At 47.4% G+C, this 14,516-nt stretch overlaps 1 protein-coding gene across 8 annotated transcripts in view; it reads right to left on the reverse strand.

The window, feature by feature from the left end:
* Positions 1–14,516, reverse strand: part of TRRAP (transformation/transcription domain associated protein) — a 2,065,012-nt gene that overhangs the window by 473,197 nt on the left and 1,577,299 nt on the right. For all 8 annotated transcript variants that reach the window (XM_069647248.1, XM_069647247.1, XM_069647244.1 and 5 more), the window contains 2 exons: positions 12,736–13,023; positions 1,009–1,146 (listed from right to left, as the gene is read on the reverse strand). In XM_069647248.1, coding sequence (XP_069503349.1) covers positions 1,009–1,146; positions 12,736–13,023 — 426 coding nt within the window. The remainder of the gene's footprint in view (positions 1–1,008; positions 1,147–12,735; positions 13,024–14,516) is intronic.

Raw genomic sequence — 14,516 nt, forward strand, 5'->3', positions numbered from 1 at the left:
AAGGTAAATAAATTACCAAGTCCAAGCAAAAGGTCCTGGGGTTGACACAGGTCAGGAAGATTTATCATAAATATGGCAATCTTACCTATCAATAGGCCATGCAAGTCCAGCTCCTTTGTCCTTTCAAGATTGCCCGTCACCCCTTGACCGTGGTGACTTCTGTTGCAACCCGTCTTCTTTGTTACCTGAAGGTGTCCTGAGGCCGCCTGGTCCGCAGAAGTCTTCTGCCTTTCATCCCAAGGTTCTATAGCTGGTACCTGCTTGGAACCGAGAATCAAGCACTGCGATCAGCAGAAACTAAATCCTGCGTCCGAAAGTAACCTCTATAACCACAAACCCTGAGCAGTAGTCTCTGTAGAAATCGGAGTCAGGGGTGGAGAGAGGAAGTCGGGGGTAAGTTAACATACTAGTTTCTTCACTCGCTTGTTTCGTTTTACTTGTATAAGCACCTAACAAGTAACCAATACATAAATAAACAAATACATTGGGCTGCATGGGCATAAAGCTCTGTCCCCATCTCTTTTTTTCCTGACTTAGGTGGGTTGTGATTTGGCCATGAATACCCTCTAAGACCTAACCCTATCGTATTGAGAGTGAGAGAGCTACTTAGTTGAAATTTCCTTAACTCTTTGGAACTGAGTCGCTACCACTGGCATTCTCCAACCACATATTAACCTACCTGAAAAGTATATCTTTTGAAACTGATGACTTTAGGGCACTAGATGACTTTAGGGCACTATACCCCAAACAATCTCAGGGCTGAACTGATTAATAGGAAACTGTTTGAGTGTTGGATCTACGGTGCTTCTACTGTGATTACGGCATCTTACTACTTACTTGTATTGCACTGGTTTTTATGCTTTCCTATCTTCTCAAAAGAGTGAATGTATCACTCATACACATACCTAACTAAAAAAACTTAAAATGTATTTAGTTTGATGTCTTTAAAAAATATGCACAGTGACAATATTTATATACTGTAATACGGTAACAAACTGTAAACTATACCTGTTCAAAGAAGCCATGCTGCTCATAGGCAATAGCAGTTGCCGTTTCTGGAAATTTGCAACGTTTTTGCCAGAGACCTGCCCACATGTCCTCCTCTTGTAATAGACAGTACAATTCCGCAAGGGAATCAAGTATTTCCTGCAAAAAAGAAGATAAAAAATGCCATCTATTGAGGAACTGAAGAGCCTCTCACTTACAAAAACTGCAGAAGTTGCCATAAACTGGACATCGACAAAATCACAATCCTTAAACCCTGCAGAGTTACTTTTGGTTCTAATGGCAGCGTTGGTGATTTTATTTCCTTTTGCAACACATTTGTCTGCCACAAGATGGCTTCATCAGGTGCATCAGAATAAACCCATCACTCCGATGGCTTGCATTGAAGCAGTTAAGCAACACCTAATTTGTTGCACACCAACAGATTAGCTCAAAGGCAATGCAGACTGTTTAATAACAAATCAAAAGGTTACAGTAGCATGTAGTAAGTCAGCATAATGTTTTTTTTACTAATTCTATTTGGCCTGTTAAATCAAATTTACAACTGACACATCCATACACAAAACGGTCAAACATGAAGCAATCCTAATTGACAGGCCCTTGTTGGTCCAGATTATTTTGTTATACTGAACTGAAGAACAAATTTGAAGTTTAAAAAAAACTGTGTTTATTGGCATTTATGTAAACAACAACATCCGTCAATTCAATAACTATAGAACTACAACCCCCCCCCGCCCATCTCTCCCTCACTTCCAAGTCGGCAACAGTCCACACAGGTTTGTGCAGATACGACAATTGTCCACGTTTCTTGACCCGTTTCCTTCGACAGGCATATTACGTTAGCCCCTATAGGGACCACAAGGTTTGATAGCTACTCGCTGAGGTTACATTCATCTGGCTTTTACCCTCCATATCAAGTATGAGTCCCGAGCGTGCATGCTTCTAATGGCGGTGCTTGAAGTAGCAAAGGGCGTCCAGTCCCAATACTCGGCACCAGGATGTGGGTTAGTCCACGGTTTCTGCTGACTCTGCGATATACTCTCGGAACTGTGCCCAGTAGTCTTTAGGTCTGGCTTTGGGTGGGAGTGTTACCGTGACATATTGGCGATCCATTCTTTGAAGGCAGGGACTCTACTCGCAACCCAATTTCTGGCGATGAGTTATCTTGCTACTATTGAGGCCATTCCCATGAGTCGTTTCTCGTTCCGAGTGCCAGTTTCCACCTTGGCGAGTAGCAAGACCTCAGGGGAGTGTGATAGTGGGGCATTCAACATGCTGGCCATCGCTGTCGCAATCTCACTCCGCAGTACCTGTATCCGGGGGCACAGCCAGGCGACGTGATAGAAGTCCGCCGGGACCTGGCCACATCTTTTGCAGTTGGGAAGCCTGTCCGGGTAGAGTTTATTCAGACAGAGAGGGGAGTAGTATACTTGATGTATATATTTAAAATGTATCAAACAGAACATATTGTTCATAGATATATTCTTGGTTTGTGCACATATTATGCCCCATTGGTCCTCGGTTAGTGCTATTCCCATATTCTTCCCCCATTTAGTCCTGTAGGTGCTCGTTAGGGGGGGGTTAAGGCCGAGCGCACCATTTTATATAAGGTGGACACCAGTTTTCCTGTATGCGATGGTATGGTGACATACATCATGATAGGAGAAGGGGTTGGGACATCCGGAAATGCAGGCCACTTGTAACGCAGTACCTCCCACAGTGGGTAGAACAAAAATAATGTTATTGGAGTCCATTCCCCTCTATGTTTGAGCTCATCCCAGGAGATGAATTTGCCCTCTACTGTCAGGTTGCCCAGTGTGGATATGTGTAGATTCATGAAGTGTGACCTGAAAATCTCCTTGCGTGTAACAGGGATACCTCTAACCTGGTAAACTGCCATATGCGGCGAATACCACTGTTCCAGGCCTACCCTCCTCGCCAGGCGGTCCCATGCTCCAAGAGTGACTTCCAGGGGTTGCACCTCCCTCCTGACATGGGGCTCACGCAAACCCCAAAGCAGTCCCCTAACGTTGCACGGGCGTATTACAGCCTTATCTATACGTATATGAGGCAGGTCGGTCATGTGAGCCCACCACCATACTGTATACTGAGCTTGCGCGACCAAGTAATAAAGATGGAGATCGGGGCGTCCAGCCCTCCTGTTAGGGAGAATTCTCTCTTTAGGCTGAATTTCCTAACCTAGTGAGTCCCCCAGCAGCTTTGCTGGATTTCTGGAGTTTGTTTCTTTCTCCTGCCAAGAGTGAGACTCTTTTTCTCCCACTCTTGGACATGATTTATGGTGTTCCTTTGACTGTTAATGTGTTTTATGGGCTATGGGGTCCTTTACTCCATAGGGTCTCATGTGTTTTACTATGTGTGTTACACAGCTCCCTCCGTGCAGTAACACAGGGGTGTCATAGTGACCCCCCACCATAGACTCCATACCCTGGGACTGACTACTGTCTCCCAGGGCATGTAAAGTCACCATTGGCTTTACTAGTCCCAAATTATTAACAGAAACCAGTACAAACCATCATATTGTGGACGTACTGGTCAGGGCAATTCAATTGCCCCGAGGTCTGTTAGTCGAGGGGGCGCGTCTCCGTCCCCCCATTCGAGTTTTGGCTGGTGGCAGTGGATACTACTTTTTATATTCGACCGCAAATATTTCCATATGGGATTTTCCCTATGGGATTTTCCCATTGTTCGAGGCTACCAACTTTAATTATTTAATTCTCATAGCCTCGAACATACCGCCGGTTTATTTAATTAATATTAATTCGCCGGTTGGTATTTTTTGCCAGGACTCTATTCTAAAATGGCGTTTGTGTTCGCTTCTGTGACTCCATCCCAAGTCGAGCCCTTTGTTTCACTTTTTGGCGGGCTTCTCCACAGAAGCCTCCAAAAGTGGTGCCACTCTGTCTGGGTACCACAGGGGGTGCAGGAGGGGGTTTAGGCACCCTGGACTGAGTTACCTTGTTAACTCAAGTCGCACTCTTGTGTGATTGGCCCAAGTGGTGAGCCGGCCTGCTCACCACTTAGCATGTTTGATTGACAGCTATGCTGAGTGAATGGGGGTGTGCTGCATAAAAGCAGGGCTTTGGGGACTGGAACTTCAGAAGTCGCCACAGGACCTGAGAATCCGACGAGGGAGAAGCTGAGCCGACCTACCACGACGACACCACCGGTGGAGCCCTGCGGAACCGACTCACCACTTCCCGATGACAGAGAAGATCTCCCGGCTGGAGAGGCTTCTTCCCCTGACTGGTGGGCACAACCAGTTTACCTTCTCTTCGCACCCTAGACCGGTCTGTGGTCGTATTGCCCGTGCCAACCACCCCGGCAGCCGGATAGCCACTTACCAATGGACCGCGAACCAACGGACCGCTCCTTGTACCTGAGAAACTCTGCGGCTGGTTTCTTTCCTGGCAGTGCAACGGACTCCTGTCTTCCTCCCCGACGAGATCCTCTCTTCCCCTGGACGAAGCACTGACTTGCATCCGCTGCCAGGAACAACTGCCCCCGCTGGAATATTCTCACCACTTTGAAGTACCGTGTCCGCCAGGCCTCCCTTTCTAAAAATTGCTACAAGGTAATAATCTTCTGGACTGGGCTGGCCGCCTTGACCCTCTAACTGGTCCCTTTCTTTGGTCCAACTCCTTTTTGAACCGTTACAAGACTTTTGTGCACTGCAACCGTGTGACCTTGGACACATTTCGTTTTTGATCCTCTTAAAGCGGGTCCAGCCTTCTGACTCTGAATTCACAGTGTTACTTTGCCTTCCTCTCTTGTTGTGTTCATGAAAAAGTGTTGGGATCGGTTTCATTTGATTCTCTGCTTTTCTCTCCCTTTTTAAAACGTATTATTAGAGTGCCATCTACGTTAAGCGCTCACCGCTGTCTGAAAATAAGTGGGGCTTTACTTAAGACTCGTCTAATATTCTTTTAAGGGAGTGTACATCTTTTAGTGACTGTGTTTTTGAATTGCTTACTATTAGTGCCTGTGGGTTTTTCTAGATGTGGTTTTAAATAAATAATTATATCTCTTTTACACCAAGCTCTGGTCAGTGTTTACTTGTTCTACTGTGTTCTTTTGACCTATTGTGAATACTCTGTATACTGCCTAACTCTTCTTGAGGGAAGTCTGACTGCTCAGCCACAGCTACCAAGTGAATCTGTGTGGTACAGACTGCTACCAAGTGGGTTTACTGCCAAACACCTGTAGTCCTAAATCTTTTGCAGTGGTCCCAGAGGGAACTGCACAGGTTTCTGCCTAACACCTCCCTGTGAGCATGGGCGAGATATAGTATCTAGGGAAACTTGGGGGTGCCCACTAGAACCTATCAGCCTATTCATCAAACCCTTAAGATGAGCCCAGAATCTCGCCAGTGGCCGTATCGACACATTATTGAATATGTATAGGAGTTTGGGTAAAATTAGCATCTTGGATAGCAAGACTCTAGCCGCCTAGGAAACAGGGAGGCGTATCCATGTGTCTAGCTTGTGTTCCCGGTTTCAAGTGCCGTCACATTGTTTTCTTCATATAACCTGGTGGGGGAAGTGGAGACCCGTATGCCCAAGTATCGGATCCCTTGTGGGCGCTAGGCGAAGGCATCGCCAACGTCCTGTTGAGCCACGCAAGAGGAGAGAGGGAGACCAGTTGATCTGTAGGCCTGACAGTGACCCGAAGCCAGTGATCTTCTCCACCACCGGAGTTAGGTTGGCTTGTGGGTATTTTACATAGATCAACATGTCGTCCGCATAGAGGGAGACGATGGAGGTGTGCGAGTGGAGTCTCACTTCTCTGTGGGCATGGAACTCGTGCAAGGCGCAGGCTACAGGTTTGATTTCTAAGGCAAACAGGACGGGGAAAAAGGGGAAACCCTGTCTGGTGCCCTGAGTGGGAAAGATTGCCCGAGATTGCATTTGATTGGTTTACACCATAGCCCTAGGGGTCGTGTACAGTAGACGTATCCATTGTATGGAAATGGTGCCCAGCCCGGCGAATGACTTCGAACAGGAAGGGCCTTTCGACAGAGTCAAATGCCTTTTCAGCGTCAAGGGCAGAGACGACCATTGGGACATTTGTATCAACATTGTGCATTATCGTAAATAACCTCCGTAAATTATTTTGGGTGGAGCGGCCCGGAATAAACTCGATTGGGAAGGACCAGGGAAGGGAAGGAGTCTATCTGCTAAACGTTTGGGCAGAATCTTATTATCTGTATTTATCAGGGAGAGGGTTCTATAGGAGGAGCATTTGGTAGGGTCTTTGTCGGTTTTAAGTAGTACTGTTACTAGGGCTGTCCGGGTGGATTCCGGAATTGTGCCTGCTGGACTAGCGGTCTCAAACATACTTTGCAGGTGTGGGATAAGGAGGTCTGGGCAGGCTTTATATAGTTCTGCCGTGATACCGTCTGTCCCAGGGGCTTTGCTCTTCGGGAGGGAGCAGATCACCTTGAGGAGTTCCTCGTCAGTAGGGGGATCATTTAGTGATGCGCCCTGCTCCGGGTCCAGCCACCCCAGGGCAATCCTGTCTAGATAATGCGTAATGCTATCAAGGCCCGCGGTGATGAGCGTGGCATACAGTTTCTCGTAGTATTCCCTAAACGCCTCGTTAATTTTCCCCTTCTCTCTGGTGATATCCCCACCGTCCGACTCAATTTCTACTATTGGGTCCAGGCGCCGTTCCTGTTTAATTGCCCAGGTTAATGTTCCGCTAGGGCGTTCCCCCCTCGCCATACCTGGCGGTTATAATAGGGTCTCCCAGGAAACGTTCCTCATTGGCCATCAGCATACGGAATTCCTCCCTCTTATCCCCTAATAGGGACCATAACCCGGGGGTGTCTTCTTGAGCTTTTTATTTCCTTTTCCATGTTTGAAATGGACCTGCAAATACCTTTTAAGACCGCCCCCCCCCCTTCCTTGGATATACAGCAGACCCGAATGAAAACTTTGAAGGTGTCCCATACCACCCTCGGGTCAAGGACTGAATCAGTGTTTGTGTGGAAGAACTCGATTATGTTTTGACTAATGTCCTTGCGGAAGGCGTTATCTTCCGGTGTGCGGGCCCTAAATCTCCATCGGAGCCGCTTAGAGTGGGTTTATGGCCTAGCGAAAAGTACCATGACAGGAGAGTGGTCTGATAGGGTGCAGGGAAGGATCTGTGCGCTGTGGGTCACTCCGATCAGTTTGGGGGACATCTGGATGTAGTCAGTCCTGGAGGACCCCTGAATAGAAAGTAAATTCCCGAACATGGGGGTGCAGTAGTCTCCAAGTGTCAATGAGGGAGTGATCTTTCGCAATGGCATTCCATTTCTGGGCCGCCCGAGTAATCGTTGCATAAGTGGAGGAGGATCTTTCCAAGTCTAACGATAGAGCGATGATGAAATCCCCAGCCCACACCACCTTAATCTGGGAATGTGCGTTGATGATCTGCACACGTCTGAAAGAAGTCTGGGTCATCATAATTAGGGGTGTATATGTTGATAAAAAGGATAGACCACCCTGATATCTCCCCGGCAACCAGAATGACGCGGCCCTCCGCGTCTGCAATAGCTATATGGAGCTTAAACTCTAATGAGCGGTGCATGTAAATAGCTACCCCCCGGGAGTGGGAGGAGCAGGACGAGCCATTTCTGTGGATGCCCCACCCGGTAAGGCTGGGGAGTTTATGCTCTCTCCCCAGGTGTGTCTCCAACATTTACGTGGTGATTCCTGGCATAGTTTGTGATTACCCGTGTTTTTTTACCGTTGGTGTACCCCCGTATGTTCCATGTCATTAGGACTATGTCTCCGCCTGGGTGCCCAGTTATCTGGTGATGCACTTTGTGTCGTATAGCATTTGATTGTGTGTGGTTGCCTGTGATAGTGGAAGTGTAGCTGCCACCCACCCTCCCTCGCCTTTTCTGAAACTTAACTTAAATCAAGCCAATACCCCTTCTAGAACGCCAGAAACACCAACCTACCGGCCCCTGTATCCCTCCCCCTCCCTACGCATACCAAACTTCAACCCCAAATTAAGTCTAGTGGCAGTTGGGCACGGTGGGTGCTGGAGGCATCTGCGGCTCCCGGTGTCGGGAGGCTCCTTCCCATAGGTTTCACTTCGATTTATTTGTTCACTTTCCTCGGTTTTTCGGCAGTTGGAAACTTCTGTGCGAGAATTGAAGATATTTATTGTCATCAAGGTTCTTAGGTCTGATTGCCAGGGACGGTGTGGTCGCGTCATGGGGTCCCCGGGGAGGCTAGACTGGGGTCAGGGGTGTCATTAGCAAACCGCTCCGCTGCCTCAGGTGTTGGGAAAAACAATTACTTGCCATCTTGTAAAACTCTGAGTTTCGCTGGGTACATCACCGAGTACCGAATACCTTTTCTCCTCAAAATATTCTTGGTGTTTCGGAAGGTCTTTCTCTGGTCTTGTACTTGTTGGCTAAAGTCGGGAAATAAGCATATTGTTGCTGAGCCCGATTGCAGGGTCTGCTTCTATCTAGCCACACGTAACAAGGTATCCCGGTCTCTGTAGCAAAAAATCTGTGCAATGATGGCCCTTTCCGGTGCTACGGGGGTGGGCTCGGTGGGGGGGGGAGGTGGGAGAGGGGGAGCTGTCGGTCTGGCTGCCAGTGAGCAATGTGTCCTTTCCACCATAAACATATTCCAGAGCGGGGGTTCGTCCAGGACTTCTCGGAGGAGTTTTTCAACAAACAGTTCCATATTGTCTATCTGGGTGCTCTTTGCCACACCTGTAATGCGGAAGTTACTCCTCCTAGATCTTTCCTCAAGGTCATCATATTTGGCGCCCACTCGTTTGACCACCTGCTGCAGGGTGGCCACCCTGCGTTGCAGTTCAGTGATCTTATCCTCACCATCGCCAATCCTCTGCTCCGCTTCTGACATTCTGCCACAGAGCTTGTCTATTTGGACCACAGAGATATCCACCTTGCAGGTCAGGGCGTCTATTTTTTTCCAAGGTTGACTGTACTGCCCTTAAAGGCCAATAGAGTCTGGTTTAGAGCTGAGATGTCGAGGTGGCATGGGCCGGGTGGGTCTCCTAAATGTGAGGAGGTTCTCGATCTGTCCTGGCAAATTTCTACATCTTTGATGGCTTTTTCTGATTGACCATTCCAGGGGAATGCCGGAGTGTGGCCGCCGTGCCCCAAGAGGAAGTAGAATCTTGATCAGCTCCTTTGACGCAGTTGGGCCCCCGAGGTAGTAGTAACTTGTGTGGGGACAAGGCCGGGAAAATCATAGTCCCCGGTAATGGCCAGTGGGGGCTGTCCCTGCTCCCGAGGGAGGCTGGGATCTGGGGGCTGGCCCCAGCGACACACAGCACCGTGGATATGCTACTCTTGTTCCCCTGGGGAGGTGGAGGGGGGATGTTCTCGCCACTGCTCCCCGGGTCCGCGGTGGGGTGTTGCTGCCAACAGTGTACAGTAACTGGCCTCTGTCTCAGCCGTCCCCTAGTGCACCCTCATATAGGATCTTCCCCAGTGGCTCCTTAGCTGGATGGTGCAGGCGTGAGCCCTCAGGGTGTTTCCCTCAGGTGGGGTGATGTACACAGCGTGGTAAATGCTTGCAGGGAAGCAGGTACTAAAACAGGCCACTTCGTGTTGATGGTCTAAGGTCCAGGGACTGGCCCGCCAAAGTGACACCCCTGTTTCCACATACTGCAGAGTTTCCTTGACAGTTTAAGGAGGCTCTGGGGCCCCTCTCCAGGCCAGAGCACTGTTGTCAGCTTCAGGGGGAGGGGGGGCTCCACTCACCCATAGAGGGCCCCACGTAGGTTACGGTTGCCGTGTTGCAGCGTAGTGCAGCTCTCCGACAGTCAGCCCACAAAAGCCAGCGGGAGAGAGTATGTCCCCTGTTTCCAGGAGCCCGGGGGAGGTTAGACGAGGATCACCCACAGCTGGGCCAGCCGAACGTCCATAGCAGAAGGTGGGGGGACGGGAGAGAGTGTAGAAGCGCAGATGGCATTACCTCCCTCCGGGTCCCCCACCCGCGCTCACTCACCGCAGGGTACTGTGGTTGCCTCCAGGGGTCAGGCCGGGACGGCGTCCTCACTGTTCGGTTTCGGCGGCCTGCCTGCTCTGCAAGCCAGCTGTTGTCTCGGGTGCCAGTTTCTTCCCGGCGCCGCACGTCCTTGCTGCAGGGTAGGTGAGCCCAGCCACAGATCACTTGATATGGCTACAGTTGGTCGGCGAGGGGATCCGCGATTTCCAGCACATGGGTTGGGGACGACGTAAGGCGACCGTCACCCAGCCCCCATTATTTTAATCACCAGCCACTGATCTGTACCGAGCCCCCAAGTCCGCCACGGCTGCTGTTGGCTGTTTGGTGCCGGAATTGCGTTGCCGCTGGGGGGAGGGGCCCTTCAGCACCTATAAAGTGTCTCCGCAGGCCCAGGCGCAGCCCCAGGGGTCTGCGCCGGCCAGGAGTTGGGAGTTCGGCGAGGTGTACTAGTGTACCCCTGTGGTTCTGCCACCTTTATTGCTTCGTTTCAGGTCTCCAACTGCAGCGGGATGCAGGATAATTCACCAGATTCATGAGCCTCCGACGGAGCGCTCTCAGGCTGCAGCCATTTCTGATGCTGCGCAACAGTGCCCCCCAGATTTGAAGTTTTTAACAGCTTTCCTCACTGATCACTTACGTAGTTACAGAGTTAGGGCCATTTCCTGTGGGAAGATGGCTCTTGTATCAACCTCTCACTTAGAAATCCTAAAACAAGCTAATGGATGAAATCTCATGGAAAGGGCGATTTAAAACAGCGTGTGTGATCCCCTAAATGAATGGGACATGTTCAAATTGCTAACATTTTTACATTCAAAATCAAAAATGCATTTTCAATTAAATAAAAGATCCCAACCACAAAAAAATCCTCGGTTAATGGACAACCATCAATCTTTATATTTTATGTACAACCTATATTGCCTCCATCCATAAAGCACAATTTAATGACCAACAGACCATCAATAGGGAAGCTGATCAAATAAATATGTTACATAAGAATGCATTACCCTTACAATGGCCATTTCACTTCACAGATTAGTGTCCCAAACAAATTCTATCTACAACAGACTGTTGCCAACTCTCTGGACATGTAATCTTCGACAAATACAGCAAAAGGTTAAAGTAATATATGACTGCCAGACTTGGGGCAGGTGTTGCAAAAGAAAAAGACAGAGAAAAGTAGAGGATAATGGGATCATAAGCATTTATTTTAAAAACAGTCAAAAGATGATGTGTGTGCTTAGTTTACCTCTTTCGCTTGAAATCATCTGAATGAGCTTCACAATATACTTTGGAAAGGAGTAGTAGGGTGCGCCAGTGCTTCAGTTAACATTTTGGGAAAGTAAATTATATAATTCAAGCCTAAAACTAGGAAAGCCATTCAATGTTTCGCAAGTCAAATTACTTCAAAGCATAACATTTTGGGAGGAAACTACTTCCAGGACAAAAACAAATTAAATAGAGGGATATGTAGAGGGATAGATTAAATAAGCACATGATCCCTGCCAAAACCCTATAAGATCATGATCGCTGCATCCCATTTCTGTTTTTTTGTCTGTCTCGTGAGCGCCTTGAGACCTTTGGGCAAGTGGCGCGATATAAAAAACATAGATAGATGGATAGAAAGCCAATTGTGAGGTAAAAACCAGTAAGCAGAATTAGGAGGGCACAGGCTAAGTTATGGGATTGGGAGTCAATGCTGCTAAAAATGCAAAGCTAGCCCACACGAAGGACAATTATAGGTATTATTTCATTTTGGATTTGTAGAGCGCACTACAGCCCACAGACATCGAGGCGCTAGATTCATTGTATATGTATATTCAACCGTATATGAAGTTGTTCCAGGATAAACTGGTTTATAGAACATTGATTAGATCCAGACTGAATCAGCTGGAAAGCCTCTCAGATCTTGGGAGCCAAGTCTAAAATGGAAACAAGTGGTCGGTATTGTCGTCTATGCGGCCCCATAGGCGGAGTAGAGACCTTAAAACATCTGTATAAAGAATGCCCCAGTCTAGAAGCATCTAGACAAAATGTATTTGGGAAATATATTTAGAGAATTGAGAGCATTAAAAAGGAAGAGTTTTGGGCTAGATGCATGGGGAGTGGGTGACTCCAGTGAGCCTGAATAAAGTAATTGTCACATTTTGGAACAAGATTATATGGATGTTCTTCTAAACTCAATTTTTCTGATTTCGGCTCCATAAATAGGGAGGCAGATACATTATAGAACTAACACCTGATAGTGATTTTATGGAAATTGTATGTTATAATGAAATGAGAATAAGTTAAAAGTCGACTTAATGAACAAGTTAAATAATGTTGATGAAGTTAATTTTTTTAAATATTTTTATATTATTTAGCTAATTCTATAAAAGCATACACATTGTAGTACATGAGGTTTCTTGTAAACCAGATAAGCAGATGAAATAAAATAAAGAATAAATAGAATTATCCTGCCTCTTATATTGAAAGGTAAAGTAGCAATTTGACTGGTAAAAGTCCTATTTTATTAACATAGGGTGCAGGCTGGAACCCTGGAACACGCTGAAGGAAAAATAAATTTGCATCAGCAATTTTAAGAATACTTCTTTGGCTTCACATATCAAGTTGTATTTTCATACACTGTGTAACCTAATGCGTTTTCACTTCCTTTTAATTTAATTGTTTGGTTTTTCCCCAGACTTAAACAGGTCAAAAATGCATGCTATTTCTGATGAATACTTACTTGCTGTGGTGGGGTTATACTCTCTTGCTCATAAAACTCAGTGGTCTGCTTCGGTTTGATTTGTAGACTTAAACCTTTTTCAAATGCTTGATGTTCGAGCATGAGTGTGGAGCGGAACCATAGGTTGTGTGTTTTACCCAGATATTTCAGCACACAGGGCCGTATTGGAACAGGAGGGACACACTGCGAAAGGGCTTCCACAAAGCAGTTCAGAGCACTGGGCTGACAATCTCTCTGCACCTGATGGCTCCCACTGCACAAGAATGGACTGATTTCACCAGCCAGAGCCTGTAAAATGAAATACATATAGTGAAGTCCACTAGGGAAGGTTCTCTTCCTATAGAGATTACATGAAATGCTACGGATTTCGCCAACATCTAGACTATACTTAACACAACACATGCTGTCATGAATATGGAATAAGTTACTTACCTTTAACTGCTGTATCCAGCATTGCTATCTTTCATAGATTCACATCCTGTTTGAATATTCCCCGTCATCATGCTCGGAATCCTCGGTAACACAGAGCAGTTTAAAATTAAATTGAAAATTCAATCACTTTAGTCATTATTGGGTCATATAGTCAACAGCCAATGGAAAGTGCTCCTTTTACTTCACCACTGGAGACCATCGTCAGACTTGGCATAGCGCACGTTAAGTGGCAATACGAGCCAAGATGGGAAGGCGAGTCGATCGCATTTGAATCTACGAAAGATACCAATGCTGGAGAACAGGAGATATAGATAAGCAACTTATTCCTTCTCCAGCATTGGATCCTTCATAGATTCACATGCTGTATGAATAGATTACAAAGCAGTACCTTACAACCATAACTGGTGGAGGTAAGCTCCTTGTAGAAACACCACAGGATACACTGATCTTATGCAAATAGGCTACGTTCCCGATTAGTGGGAGAAAAGCCCTAAAAGCCAATTAAATTGCTCTCAGTTCCATAACATTTATGTGTTCCTCTTGCTGTTGGGGAGACCACAGCACATCAATTGTAAAGATTTCCAGCGTGGCCTCCCAGCCCGACAAAGAAGAGTCTGTCATAATAACAGCCAATGGCTTCGCCTGGCGGAAAGGGGCTCCACACATGATATTTTCCTGCTGTCTCCACCAGACTACATCTGGCTTGAGCTCTGCTGGGATAAAAACCTTAGCCGCCTGGGAGCTCTTCACCAGGTCCCATTTTGCTGCCAGATGCAACTGTAACCACCTCATTTTCAACCTGGCATACGACACTCAGGGGCAGACTGGTCAATAGGGAACTCTGGAGATTCCCCAGTAGGCCTCTGCACCCTGGGCCTCTTGTGCGGTATTTCCAAATGTTCACGCAGGAAAATGATGGGGCTCGCTTAAAATATGCAATATGGGGCCACTTTGAACATTATTTCCAGGGCCTCTTTTGGTTCCCACTCCACCCGTGACGGCACTGCCAGAATGCATGCCGCAATAAGGCCCAGCATGTGCAGATACAACTATGCCGACGTGATGTGTCTTTCCAGGAAATGTCCAATAGCCCGGAGCATCAGCTTGACCCTTTCCTGTGTGGGGAAGATTCTCTGTCTGTTTGTATCCCATGCCAGTCCGGGACAGATCAAGGACTGCAAAAGGGGTAAATTCTGATTGGGTCTGGTGCACCGAGAACCCCAATTGGTACAGAAGGGTCAAGCGGCATTTCATTGTGTCGCATGCCACCTCCCGTGAGCTGCCCCTAAGGGGCCAGTCGTCCAAATATGAATAGACAGGGTGACCCCTGGTTTGGAGCAGTGCCGCTA

The sequence above is a fragment of the Ambystoma mexicanum genome, chromosome 2q, assembly GCF_040938575.1.
Source record: "Ambystoma mexicanum isolate Mex_15411 chromosome 2q, UKY_AmexF1_1, whole genome shotgun sequence".
In the NCBI taxonomy this organism is placed as follows: Eukaryota; Metazoa; Chordata; class Amphibia; order Caudata; family Ambystomatidae; genus Ambystoma; species Ambystoma mexicanum.